Genomic DNA, 14,180 nt, shown 5'->3' with positions numbered 1-14,180 from the left:
GTCAGCAGGGAGTCTGCTTGAGATTCTCTCCTTCTCCCTCGGCGCCTCTCCTACTCCCCCACATGTTCTTTCTCTCTCTCTCTAAAAGTAAATAAATACATCTTAAAATAAATCATATTGAATTTTAAAATGAAAAATGTCACTGGGATTATAGTTACTTTAAGATAATGGTAAGGAAATAACTTTACTTTCTTTAGGCCAGAAAGGGAAAGTCTTATAGCCCTTTTGTATTTACGCAGGAACTCTTACCTAGAAAAAATAATGGGATCATATGCCTTATCAGTGTGGGCTCATCACAGATCAGGCCTGGCTGGCAGCATGCGGGCAGCTCTGTTCTCACCCATCCCGCTCCTTTTATATTCTCCATCTTCACTCGTACACCATTTCCCAACTTTTATGTGGAACAGAAAAATATAGTTTAATATTTATTTATCCTGTGAAGTTTATATTTCCTACTGTTATATTTTTTAAACAAGTTAAAAAAATCTTAAGCTTATTTCTTTTTCTCATGCTTTTGTTCAATCAGTGTCTATACAAGTAAAAAGTTTGACAGGGTGTGACTGCAGAGGATGATGGCAACACAGGAAATTTTAGTAGTCGCGAAGGAAAATAAAAGTATATTAGGTAATTATTAAGATTTTTAATATAAAGATAAAAACAAAGTGTTCATGTGTATATCTGCTTTCTCAACAGGCTGAGAACCCCCCTCACGGACCGGATTGTGGTTATGGTTCCTTTCACCAGCAGTACTGGCTTGATGGAAGAATCATTGCTGTGGGAGTGATCGACATCCTTCCATACTGTGTATCGTCTGTCTATTTGTACTATGATCCTGATTATTCGTTCCTGTCTTTGGGTGTCTACTCCGCACTACGGTAAGATTAGTTTTGACAGTGGTAATGGGTCAGGTGGAACTTCAGATAATTCCTCATTTGATTAGTGTTCATCATGTAATGGCAGAAATCCTATATGACAGTGCATATTTGTGGCTATAGTAGTCTGTTTAGCATACCGCTTTTAGAACTGAGGCCAATGTCTGATGGTAATTCCCTAGCTTTTTAAGTTATCATCTCGTCTAGGATAGGACAAGTCACTGTATTTGTGGGGTGCTTTTTTGTTTGTGCCTTTATTTAAGCCCCTCTATCAAGAACAATTTAATGTTCCTTAAATATTATAGTATTTACATATTTTTGTCATTGTTGTATATATTTTTTTCATGATTAAAGGTTAAATGAATCTCGTGTAAGTAATGTGAGTCTTTTGGAAAGATATATAATGATAGAAAGTATATAGAACAGGACTAGAAGGCCCTAACTGTCCACTTAATTCCGTGGATCTCATCAAAAGATTATTTCTCTTATGTCCATGACTGCAAATATACACAGCATAGCAGAGATATCTTGCATTACCCTCATGGTAAAAAGATTAGGGCCTTATTCTTTGAAAAATACTTGTTCTATTTTTATTCCTTATTGTCTGCATGTATATGTGGTAGAGAAGGAAAGGAGGATTGAAAAGTATTTTTCTGTTGCTTGTCTGGGACCTTGAGACTCTTTCTTTCTCATGGTGTCATTGTTTTCTCGTTTTTCAGTCTCCGTGCAGTGGTCACATTCTCACATCTTGGGAAGATGTATTTTGAGATTATTTATTTGTTGTGTATGTGCTTTTTTCTGAATTATAAAAGTGGAAGAATTGGTATTTTTCTTTAATTTCCATTTGATTTTTGTAAAAAATCTGGTGGCCCATGATTGCTTTTGTGTGTTTCAGTGGTCTGTAATATAAAGAAAAATTCCCCATCTAGGTATTTTCAACCTGACATGTCTCCTAATGCCACGTTAGAGCAGATTCACAATTAGACAGTGTTTATAACTGAACTCTGTAATAATTTTTCTTATGTATTTAATTGCATTTGTGTATATACTAATTAAGAATATTCGTGACACTTATGACATCAATGATATTGGAACTGACGCATTGAAGCATTTACAGTTTGTAACTTTAGAAATGTGTATTTCAGAAAAGATACTTTTTCTTTGAACAAAAATCAGCGAACACTTTGAAAGTATTGCCATTTTCCTTCTTGTTTTGTTTTTATATCTGTCACTTTACAGTGTGTATCCTTGGATTTTTTTAGACTTCTCAGGTAAATATTGAGAATATTTATATAACCACATAGTGAATCTCAGCCTGTATATGACATATCACTTCATATCTCAATAAACCAAGGGATATTGAAATCCTCCTGCATTTGAGATAGTATATATACAATTCCCAGCAAAATTACGGAGAGTTTTTTTATTGCTTTGGTACGTCTGTTGAAATTCTAGAGCTGGAGAGCTTTGAGGAAGCAGCAGAGGAGCCTGGGAACCTGAAAACTATTGCCTCTGCGTTATAGTCCTGTCATTTTCTTTTAGTGTCCTTGAGAATGTGAGTTGCTAAGTTTTCTAGAAGAGGAAAGGCAGCCAGGAGATTGATATTTCCAAGCAAGATTGGGGAGAATAGGCTATAAATTGCCAGTTCTGTTATTGATTATAGTGTATTTCAGTGAAATTTGTTTAGCTAGTTTCCCTCCATTTCTTTAATTAATTAATTAATTAATTTGACAGGCAGAGATCACAAGTAGGCAGAGAAGCAGGCAGAGAGAGAGGAGGAAGCAGGCTCCCTGCTGAGCAGAGAGCCCGATGTGGGGCTCGTTCCCAGGAACCTGGGATCATGACCTGAGCCGAAGGCAGAGACTTAACCCACTGAGCCACCCAGGCGCCCCCATTTCTTTAATTTCTTAAGCAATTGTACAGTGAATATGGTTTTTATATTTTAATCTGTAATCAATACAGATTTTTATATAACCTAGTCTGTAGGTTTAAAAAAATGTTTGAATTAGGGATCATGAGCATGGCATGTTTTGTTAGCAAGATACATTTTAGAAATAAATTAATTTGTTTAATAGATGTTTATTTGATAAGAACCTATGTATCCTGGACACATTTCATAGAAATGAGTAAGGGTTTCCAGTTTTGTCAAAGCAGACAGTAAATTAGAAGCCAACATAATTTTAAATACTCCATTATACTGTGACAAAAATAAAACCACAGTGGTAGGCATGAGGTCCTTCTTATATAGGGTGGTCAGGAAAGACCTCTCTGGACCGGTGACATTTGAGGAGGCAAGGAAAAAAATAGAGCACCCAAGTGTGTAAATAAAAATCCAAGGGTAGCAGTATGGGTAGTGCAGCATCTGAGGTGGTCGGGCTGGGATGGGGGTAGGATATAGACAGGAGCTGGGCAGGGAGGGCAGAGATGCAGGAGGCGCTGGTGAGGAGGGGCTGAGGGAGCTGCGCCTGATAGGTCACGGTCAGGAGGTTCGATTTTTATCTACGTGTGATACCAACCCACTTCGAAGGCCAAGGGAGGTTACCTGATCTGATTCATACTGTAAAAAACGACTTAGACCACTCCGTGGGATTTATAGAGGGGCAAGAGTGGAACCTGGAAAGCCAGTCGGGAAGCTGTTACAGTCATCCAGGGGAGCCATTATGCCGGCTGAGAGCAGAATAGCTGAGGTGGAGGTAGTGAGAAGTGGTCCGATTCAGGGTGTACTTTGGGGACGGGGCCAGCAGGACCTGTTGACGGATTGGACATGAGAGTGGGAGGAGAAGAACAGCTAAGGAAGGTTCTAGGGTTGGGCCTGGGTAACTGAGGAGCAGAGGGGCAAGGCAAGACCAAGGGAAGGAGTGCGGTGGTCAGCTGTGGGTGGTCCCGCAGTGGTCCTATCGGTGCTTTCTTCCTCCCTTTGAACCTTGAAAGTGGATTCGTTCTAGGAATAGGGAGTTAGTCTGTTACAGGCTAATAATGTTCAGTCTGCTTGGATTTAGAAATACTGTTATTTTCCAGATGAATTTGTAGGATCATAGCCCTTCAGTGATTTACATTTGAACTTGCAAAATGCACAGACTATTCACTTAAAAAATTTCTCCTTGAATTTCAAGCATTCATTGGAAAGAAAGAAGGAAAGAAAGAAAAAGAAAGCCTTCGAGAAACATAAAAACGAAACAAGCAACTTTTCTCCTACTTTAGAAATGTACTAACGTTCCCTTAAAACTCTCAAATACAAGTAGTCATTCATGTGGGCAAGTGAGATGAAGTTCTGTGCCCAGATTTATCCGGATGCAAATTAAAACCACTTCAAGCATGGGCATTGCTGACAGTGTCTTTGTTCAGTTAATCCTTGCCTATGCCAACAAAAAGAGTAAAAGTGGTGAGATAGCACAGTTTTTTCTACTCTTTAGTTTTAGGGAGAATAAATATTAGAGTAGCATCTAGATGTAGCAAGGAGTTATACATCATATGCAGTTGCAGGTGTTTGCATGTTAATGGTCATAATAGTCATTCTTCCTGAAACATGTTGGTTTTTCAGATTTATAAAACTTGCTGCACTGTTTTTCACTTGATAAACACAGCCTTTTGAGAACTCACGGGGATAATGTGTCACATATTAAATAGATCTATTTTTATGCTGTTTGAATTTCAGATCAACTAATATGCTCAATAAAGTGTAAAATGTGAACTTAGATGCATTTGCTCAAATAATTTAGAGTTTATGTCTTTAGTAAAAGCTATCTTAAAAGTATTTTCTAAAGTTTTTCTCTTTCAACACTTGAAGTTCCTTAATAGCTTAGCAATTGGTTTTTAGGATTTTATCAAATATTTGACATCAAATTACATATACTTTGAGTATTGGACTTAGATTTAACTGTACCTTCATCTTTATTCTTCTTTTGGCAGAGAAATTGGTTTTACTAGGCAACTTCATCAGAAAACATCTCAACTCAGCTATTATTATATGGGTTTCTACATTCATTCATGTCCCAAGATGAAATATAAGGTAAAGCTGATTTTCATGTGTGTCTGCTCTAGATGCAGTTTGTTGACATTAGTGCTTTCATGGTTTCTCATCGTATTAATTTAACTCACTTATATATTTGCAGTGTAGATAATGAATTATTTTTAAATGTGTTTTAAACTTTTCATGAAATCTGGCTTGTTCATTGCCTAAAACAGTGCTGGACACATAGACACTTAATATTTGCCTACTACAGGTTGATCTGTAGAAACAAACCAAATATACAGAGATTAAGGCTCTTCTAGAATATTCAGTAGGGCCCTGCTTACATGGGGTAGCGTAGTACGCCCACTAGGAGTCTTCCTGTCTGGGCGCATCCTAAGTCTTCCCACACCCTCCGTTTTTTCCTCCCTCCCTTCCATTTTAGCTTTGTTTCCTTTGGACCCAGTCACAGTCCAGAAAAACTGGAGCTCAGTGTAAGCAGTGAGGTATTTTCAGTAATAAAAATAGTAATAATAATGCAAATGTTTATAAGATTTTTATCAAAGAAAAATGAATCCTTAATATGATTTTTGTCTCGGGGCATATAGGACTTGGGCTTTGAGGGCATGACAAATGGGTTAATTAAGGAAATCACTTTGCTGCCTCAGAAATGAAGCTTTCTATAGTGAGAACCACAGCCTTTACTGCTCTCCGTAATTTATTGTATTATTGTGAGATTTAACTGTTTGTCAGAATTTCCCTTTTAAAAAAGTTTTACCTTTTATGACTGTCTTTAATTAAACTCTTTGACATTTTCTAAGGATTAGCAGCCTACTGTATGTAAAAACTACAGAGCAGTGTAAAGGAGCAGGTTCCCCACATCCTGCCCACCTTAAAAACAGGAACAGAACACCTTTTGCTCAACTTAGAATGCTGCTTTCAGCTCTGAAGAGGCAAAAAGATGTAAACATGAATCTTCTTCTTAAAACTTGTTATCCTGTGAGGATTGGGAGTATTCTATATGAGAACAGATCAGGATAATGGTTTGGGTAAGTGGCCTGATGTCCAGTAGGCAGAGGGGGAAGCACAGGTCAAAGAGAAGGAGCAGACAAGTAAGGATTTGCCGGTGACCTTGCCTGTGACATAGTCATATAAAAAAGGGGGAAACTGAAGGACTCCGAAGGACTGGCAAGCTATTCTGAGGTATTTATGCCATGGGGAGTCATTGAAGGTTTCAGAGCCAAGAGCATGGCGTGTGGAACTCGAAGAACATATTCATATGCATAAATTACCATTTTTAAAAAAAGTTACGGGTATTTTAAAAGCATGAACCAGATTGAATAGTGGGTTCAAACCCCTTTGTACCCATTACCCCCAGCTGCAGCGGTTTGCGGTCGTCCTCGTGCTTCGTCCGTCCTTTCAGCCCCGTTCCTACCTCCGTCATCTTTTGAATTATTCTGGAACAAACCCAGAATACCATTTCGTCTGTACATCTTTTAACGGGTATTTCTAAAAGATAAGAGCATTTGGAACACAGAATATAGTCTTAGCATCACAGCTCAAAAGCATGCAGAGTATTTCTAACTACCTCCTCTAGCTCCAGCCAGTGCTTGGATTTTCCGATTGTCTCGTGATATTTTTTTACAGTTTGTTTGACTTACAACCCACACAGGGTCTGTACATTTGATGGGTATGTCTTGTAAATCTTTTTAATCCATAAACTTCCCCTCTCTCTTTTTTTTCCCCCTGTGCAAATGAATAATCCACAAAACTTGTTGATAACTAAATGTGGGAATGAACAAAAGTGGTTCTAGAGCATTGGGGTCAGGTGCTGAATGTCTGGGGAAGGGACGTTTCCACTGTTCGAACCGTGGATCCTAGAAGCAAAGCTGGCTTTGAAAGAAGAGTGATATACACTGTCTTGCTGGTTTCATGCTTACATGGCCCAAGTCTTCTGGTCAAGGTGTCCTGCTGGCATTTAATCCCATATTTAAGGGTACATTGTACGTAACTTGTGAATTTAATCCTTCAAATAGTTCCTTTATGCCTGAATTATTAATTTAGTTGATAGGTCTAAACATTTATACTCTGTGGAAAGAAAAGCATGACTATATTTATCTTTTCTCAAAAATACTTACTTGGTACTGTTTTTACTAATGTTCTCTCCTCCTAGCTCATTTTTGTGGTACCAGATCTAAATAAATTCAGGATAGGAAACTCAAATGCTCTAAGTATTGTAATACAATAATAACACTCAGAAGAAAAGTCTTTCCACCCTATATATTCGTTCACCCTGTATATTTGTGTGCTTGTGCATGACCCCTTCTAAACAGAAGTATTTTTATCCCAATCTTAGGGACTTGGAGAAATTTCACTTTTTCTTCCCATCTGTAATGGGCACGTTAGTGTTACAAGCTTTTCCCCTTAGTTTTTCCTTATGCCTAAGCTAAAATCTGAATTGCTCTGTATTTTAACCTCTTTCTTTTTTGTTGTTGTTATTCATAGAAATGTTGACCATATTTTCATTACTCCTTTCTCCATATGAAGACTTTTTACTCCGCCTTGTTGACTCCAGTCCAGACCAAATGCCGTGTGTTCTTTCGTTTCCCTCCTAGGTTGAGCTCTGCTTGGAAATAGAAGTCTGGCTCATAGCTAGTTGTTAGTTAAGAATTAAAAAGTGCTCTCCGTACTGTTCAGTCCATTTGGCTTAATCATACCAACTGAAATTTGTCAGAATTATAGCTTTAGGATATTATTATTATTTTATTTTTTTTTTAAGATTTTATTTATTTATTTGACAGAGAGAAATCACAAGTAGATGGAGAGGCAGGCAGAGAGAGAGAGAGGGAAGCAGGCTCTCTGCTGAGCAGAGAGCCCGATGCGGGACTCGATCCCAGGACTCTGAGATCATGACCTGAGCCGAAGGCAGCGGCTTAACCCACTGAGCCACCCAGGCGCCCAGGATATTATTTTTTAAAATTCCATATGCGGCATGCCTGGGTGGCTCAGTTGGTTGAGCGGCTGCCTTCAGCTCAGGTCATGATCCCAGAGTCCTGGGATCGAGTCCCGCATCGGGCTCCTTGCTCAGCGGGGAGCTTGCTTCTCTTTCTGTCTCTTCCTGCCCCTCTCTCTGCATGTGCTCGCTCTCCTGTCTTTCTGACAAATAAATAAATAAAATCTTAAAATAAAATAAAATAAAATTCCATTTGCATAAGAGATACTCCTATGCCCACCTGTCGTTTTTTTCCTTCATTCACGTAGTACTGACTGCACTCCTACTGGAAGTGCAGTGAGCAACACGGGCCAGATCCCTAGACTCCAGGACCTACGACAAGCTAATAAAGAAAGCAGATAATCAGACAGGAATAAGCCCTGTGTGATGTGGTAAATACTTAGGAGGTGTGGCTCCTTCAGAGTGGGTCGGGGGCGCCTCTCAGAGGCATCATGTTTAGACTAAGGTTTGATTGACAGGAAGTCAGCCAGTGGGAAGCTGAGGGGTCATTTCAGGATGAGAGCAGAGGACAGCTGGTGTTCTTTTCCTTCTGAGTTAATGCTGTTAGCCATTTTGGCCGTACTTTAGGATGACCTGAGGAGCTTCTAAAAAATACCAATATGTGGGCCCTACCTTCTGAGATTTTCACTCATTGGCTGGGGGTCAAACCATGAGTGTTTTTTATTTGTTTGTTTTTTAATGCTTAGAAGATTCTAACGTGAAGTCAAGCTTGAGAACCACTGCACTAGATTCATTTTTTCACATCCGAGAGCACAATAATGAACTGGAAGGAAGATTATTTCTCATTTTAAAGTTGGCTATTTTCTGTTCATTAAATTCAGAATCACTCATATTGAAGAAGCTCCCATCTACGCTTGTTTTCTGGGTTCTGGCACCTTAAAGGCTGACCAGCCGGAGTCTTTCGGCTGCGTTTCTCACCAGGGGTCTTTACCCTTAACGGAGGTCTTGTTTTCCTCTCTCCCGCTGCACGTCCTCCTCCGTCATTTCTCAGCTGAGTGGTCACTTGGTCCAGTGACCTGTACTGGACACGAAGACGAGATTCGACCACCCACCTACCATCCCCAGCTCCCTTCGCATTCTGTGTTTCTTCTCAAAGTTCAAGTCTGTCTCCTCTGTATACGTTTGTGAGACTCTTGATGTTTATCTTCAACATGTATGCAAGTACCTAAAAGTGGGCCTGCCACACAATAGACGTTTAATCTTTAATACACATCTGTGGAGTTAATGAGAAGAAATACTAGTGCTGAGGGTCAAGGAATTCCCTCTTGTTTAACAAGTATTTATTGAGTGTGACTAGGATAGCTTCTGCTTTGCAAATAGGTTAGAGCTTAGTAAGACACACAGGTGGTTCTAAGGGAATACAAAGGATATCGTGGAATACAGATAAGTACTCTGATATCAAAGCGGGGTTGTGGTACAGGAGTGTGTAATGATGGTTTGGACAAGTTGCTTAACTACAGCTGGTCATGGTTTTGAACTGTAAAATGGGAATGATGTAGAAAATGAGATATATTGTGGTTTTGTTTGTTTGTTTTCTAAAGTAAGCTCTGTGCCAGTGTGGGGCTTGAACTCACAACCCTGAGAACAAGAGTTGTATGTTCTACCAACAGCCAGCCAAATATATTGTGTTTTGTTGTTGTTGTTTTAAATCTCAATTTGAGAATAGAATCTTCTTGCACTGACTAGTAGGGTAGATCCTACCCAGCTGGGTAGCATGCACAAAATCATTACTTTAGATTTTGCTGAGACTTGTCGAAGTTCTGTGTTTATCTACTGATAAATGGCAGCCAGATTGTTAAGCGGCCTGCTTGTGCTACTAACCCCACTTCTTAGTTTAGTTCAGATGCTGGGGAAAAGCAGAGGCTTATGCTAATCTGTGCCAATACTGCCTCCCTTTATGAAAATTTCAGGATTGTGGACACTTCCATCTTTTGTTCGGAGGAAAGTGGCACTGAACTCTGCTGGGGTTGGTGCAGCAGAAAGGTGAAGCTCTCCAGAATAATTCCTGTGCTGCGCCGCAGGGTGTCTGTTGCTTTTGGCCTTGACCGTTGAGGGCAGAAAAAGTCTGAGCTCAGATGTATGTGGACAGAATAAAATGACTATTTTGTTCCATTTATAGATGTTTTCATTTCTTCTAAGGATATTTTATTATATTTTCAGCAAATGAGAGCCCTCAGTTATGAAGGAACAGCACAACTGCTTTTAAAATGGGAATTCTTAATCAGAAATGTGCTGTTCAAAATTTGTAGGTAGATGTTGGTTCAAGCATGAATATTTCTCATTGCAATTTGAAGGTCCAGAGCTAGACACCAACAAAAGGTAACTCACAGAAAATGAATTGCACACCATCGTAAAATCTCTCATTTTCAAGATTCAGTGAGGGTAAATTTAGCATATAACTGCAGGAATCATTAAAAGAGTGTCTTCTTTCTTGCAGCATAACTAAGTGTTTAAAGCATTAGTAAAGGTGTATTTTTGCCACACTGTAAAATACACGTGGAAGAATCTGTATTTCTAGCTGGTATTAAGGAAAAAAGGAATATATCTTGAAATAGGAATATTTTTAACAATTGGGAAGCAGCAGTGTCTTAGATACCTGGTACCCTCTAGACCCTGGGAGTACAGCCGTGAGCAGTGCAGATGTGGGCTCTGTTGGTGGGCGCTGGTGGAGATTACAGCTGAGGGGCATGTCAGTAATAATTGCCGAGTGGCACCCAGCGATACAAACTATACCTGAAACTAGAGTAATGTTTCGTTTGGATTTTCTTGTGTAGATTTAGACATGTTAAGTTACAGCCTTCGCCATATCACACACCTATGTAAAGTAGAGCAAATGGCAGGATTGAACAGCAGGTCTGAGAGACACAGAAGAGCTGGTTATACCTCTTCTCTTTTTACAGAGTCATGAGTTCTGCTGAGGGTGTGCTGGAATGACGGGTCTATCTTTATGGGTAGGGAGGACCATGGGTGGTAGATGATTTCCAAGGTGTGGGTCCCTCTTCGGCGCCTCTCCCCTTGTATGTGCTCACTGCTCTGTCCGTCAGAAGGAGATTCTGGTTTCCCTGCCCTGACTGGGCTGGTCTTCTGGCTTGCACTCACTAGTAGGATACCACGGAGAGAACTCTGGCAGTCGTAAGGCCCAGGCCTTCAGAGGACTGGCAGCTTCCCCCTCCTCTTCGGAGCCAGCCGTCATCCTGTAAAAGGACTGACTGTGGCTGCCAACAGATGCCACCTGGGAGGCCTGACACCATCTTGGACGTTTCACTCCAGCTGAGCTTGCTGGCTGGGTCCGGCTGCCTGATTGAACCCTCCTACTGTCAGAGGAGCCACCTACCTGAGCCGTAGCCAACTCACAAGATCATGAAAAATAATAAATGATTGTGGTTGTCATCTGCTGCAATTTGGAGTGGTTTGTTCCTCGGCAACAGAAGATGAAAGCACACGGTATGGGATGGAGGTCACTAGATAGAGATGTAGATGTCCCCATAGAGAAGTCGTTCTCTGAGGAGCCGTGCAGACTCAGAATTGACCCTGAAGTGAGCCGAACTGATCTGAGAAGTTTCTGATGGCTCAGTGTGAGAGAGTTTTGACACAGTCACCTAATGTCCATATGCAGTCACACCTAGAGACGTGCCCAGCTGGCTTATGGGAAGTCATCTTTGTAAGGCATTTCATTTAATAGACTTGAGCCTACAAAGAATTTCTTAACATGATGAATTTCGTTTTTGCTTGTCTTGCTAATGATAATGATGAGCGCTGCAAGGTGAAAATCAGCATGTGGTCATTTTTCGTGGTTTTGTAGATGACACCGGCTGCCATAAATTCTCCGTGGTTTGCTAGTTTCCCGCAGTTATATTTTTGTGCATGATATTCATTAAAATGCCTTTTTTATTGAATTCTTTTGATTTAGGCGGTGTTTGTATGTGTAAAGGTTGATTGACATAAACATGCCTTAGTGAGATGTGTTTGGTTTGTGCCAGTCCTCTTAGACGCAAGGCACAGGATAGGTACAGAAGAATCAGTGAGAGCTGGAAAATAGTCATTAATGAAAGAAGATGGGCTTCATTATGTCACGTTATCATTGTTCACATTAACTGTTTTAATAATCATGGCCATGTTAATGGGATTTGGTAACAGTTTTAGCATAACTCAGTACTAGCTTGGGGGCTTAGGAGCTGGCTGACATGAAGAGAAATTGTATTTTCAGCCTAGAGGTGTTTATTCCTGGAGGTGTTGCCCTACTGAAGCAGGAGGGGACAGTTCAGCTTTCTGCCATGCTCAGTGACGCCCATCTTCTAGGTCTGCTTTTCTCATAGTTCCAAGGTGGTTGCCGCCCATCTGGGCATCATAGGCCATTGGCAGTAGCTGGAATAAGAAAAGGGTAATGTCTTCTCCTGTGTCTTTCACACACACACACACACACACACACACACTCTCTCTCTCTCTCTCTCTCTGTCCCCCTACCCCCCCCCTTTTTTTTTCTTTTAAGTAGGCTCCATGCCCAGTGTGAAGTCCACCATGGGGCTTGGACTCAGGACCCTGAGTTTAAGACCTGAGCCGGTATCAAGAGTCAGATGCTTAACTGACTGAGCCACTCAGGTGCTGCTCTATTTCTTTTGTTAACAAATATTTTTAATTGTGGTAAAATACACGTAACAAAATTTATCATCTTAACCATTTGAAGTGTACAAGTTAGAGGTATGAAGTATGTCCACGGGACTGTGCAGCCATCACCACCATCTATCTCCAGAACTCTTTTCATCTTGCAGAACTGGCACTCTGTGTCGATTAAACAGTAGCCCCCCGAGCTCCATTGTGCCAGCCCCTGGCAACCACCGTTCTACTGGTGACTCTGAATTTGACTCTGATAGGCCCATCATATAACTGGAATCATGTAGTATCTGTCTTCTTGGGACTGGCTTATTTAGCTTAGCATAATGTCCTTAAGGTTCATCCATGTTGTAGCAAGTGTACGAATTTCATTGCTTTTTATGGCAAATAATACTCCAAATTATGTGTATTTCCCATTTGGTTTATGCATTTGTCCATTGACCGACACTTGGGTTGCTTCCACCTTTCGGCTATCGTGAATAATGCTGCTATGAACATGGGTGTACAAGTATTTATTCAAGTTTCCTTTTTCACTCCTTTTATGTATATTCCCAGAAGTGGAATTGCTGGATAGTATGGTAATTTTATGTTTAATTTTTTGAAGACCCACCCCACTGTTTTCCATAGTGGCTCTGCACGCAGATTCTCATTTCTCCAATTCTTGCCAACACTTCTTATTTTCTGGGTTTGTCTGACAGTAGTTATCCCGATGTGTGTGAGGTTTTCCGTTTCTCTTTTTAAGATTAAGGGAAACCTTAACAAGAAGCCTCCCAGCCCAGTTCACTCATTTTACCTGTCAGAGTTGTGCTTCTGGTGTGTACTTGAGCCAGTCCCTGGCAAGGTGGCTAGGACTGACCTTGTGCAACAGGAGGAGTCGCTTCCTGGAGCACGTAGCGCTACAGATGGTGAACACCTGAACAGGTTTTCTCTTCATTTGGCCTAACCACCAGTATGTCTTGGAAACTGAGCTGTGGCTTCGTATTTATTTATTTTATATATGGATTATATCATTTGTATGTTATATAGTTTGTACGTATGTATGCACACAGTATTATATATGCTTTTAAAAATCAGGTTGTTGGTTTAAATCTATTTGGCTTATTTTCTGAATATTTTTTAAATGGATTTTCCTGTGTTTCCAGAATGTTTAATATTTACATGTAAAGCTTAGTTCATATTCTCTATTTTGACCCCTTTCCAGACAATTCAAAACTGCTTGCCTTTGAAAGTAAAAAATTGGAGTATATAGAAATGATGAGAGGTATAATTTTTAAAATTTCTTCTCCGTGCTGTCTTGCAGAGTGCTGCTGTGAGGCTCTTCTGTGATCTGAAAGAGGTGTTTTGACTAAATCCTTATCCAGACTTGTATGCAGGCCAAGGTAAACAGTGATTTCAGGCAGTCTGCTTTGGTAGCATGACATGGCCAGACATCAGATAGTTGAAACACCAGAAAGGGTTCGGAAATGTCAGGAAAGAAACAAAAAGCGAATTCATCTGTGATTAATCATTCTTCAAGTCAATGCCTCAGCTTAATTGTGGTCATACAGCACCTCTGAAATTCTGCAGGAGTTTGCCTAAAAGAAGGCAGTTGGCATCACTGTTACAGAAGTACCTACAGGAAAAAATTGAGGTTTATTTACAAAGCTCCATCTGCCAAATCATGAGCCGTTGAAACCCCCAAGCTCCCACGCTTGCAAAGTTTCCTGACCAGACAAATTAGCAAATGTTATTTTAC

The 14,180-nt window shown here is 40.2% G+C and overlaps 1 protein-coding gene across 15 annotated transcripts in view; it reads left to right on the top strand.

Moving 5' to 3' along the window:
• Positions 1-14,180, top strand: part of ATE1 (arginyltransferase 1) — a 170,473-nt gene that overhangs the window by 78,022 nt on the left and 78,271 nt on the right. For all 15 annotated transcript variants that reach the window (XM_082722688.1, XM_082722692.1, XM_082722681.1 and 12 more), the window contains 2 exons: positions 694-875; positions 4,782-4,881. In XM_082722688.1, the coding sequence (XP_082578814.1) occupies positions 694-875; positions 4,782-4,881 (282 nt within the window). The remainder of the gene's footprint in view (positions 1-693; positions 876-4,781; positions 4,882-14,180) is intronic.

The sequence above is a fragment of the Mustela nivalis genome (genome assembly GCF_964662115.1).
Source record: "Mustela nivalis genome assembly, chromosome: 2".
Classification (NCBI taxonomy): domain Eukaryota; kingdom Metazoa; phylum Chordata; class Mammalia; order Carnivora; family Mustelidae; genus Mustela; species Mustela nivalis.
This window is presented reverse-complemented; position numbering and strand designations above follow the sequence as displayed.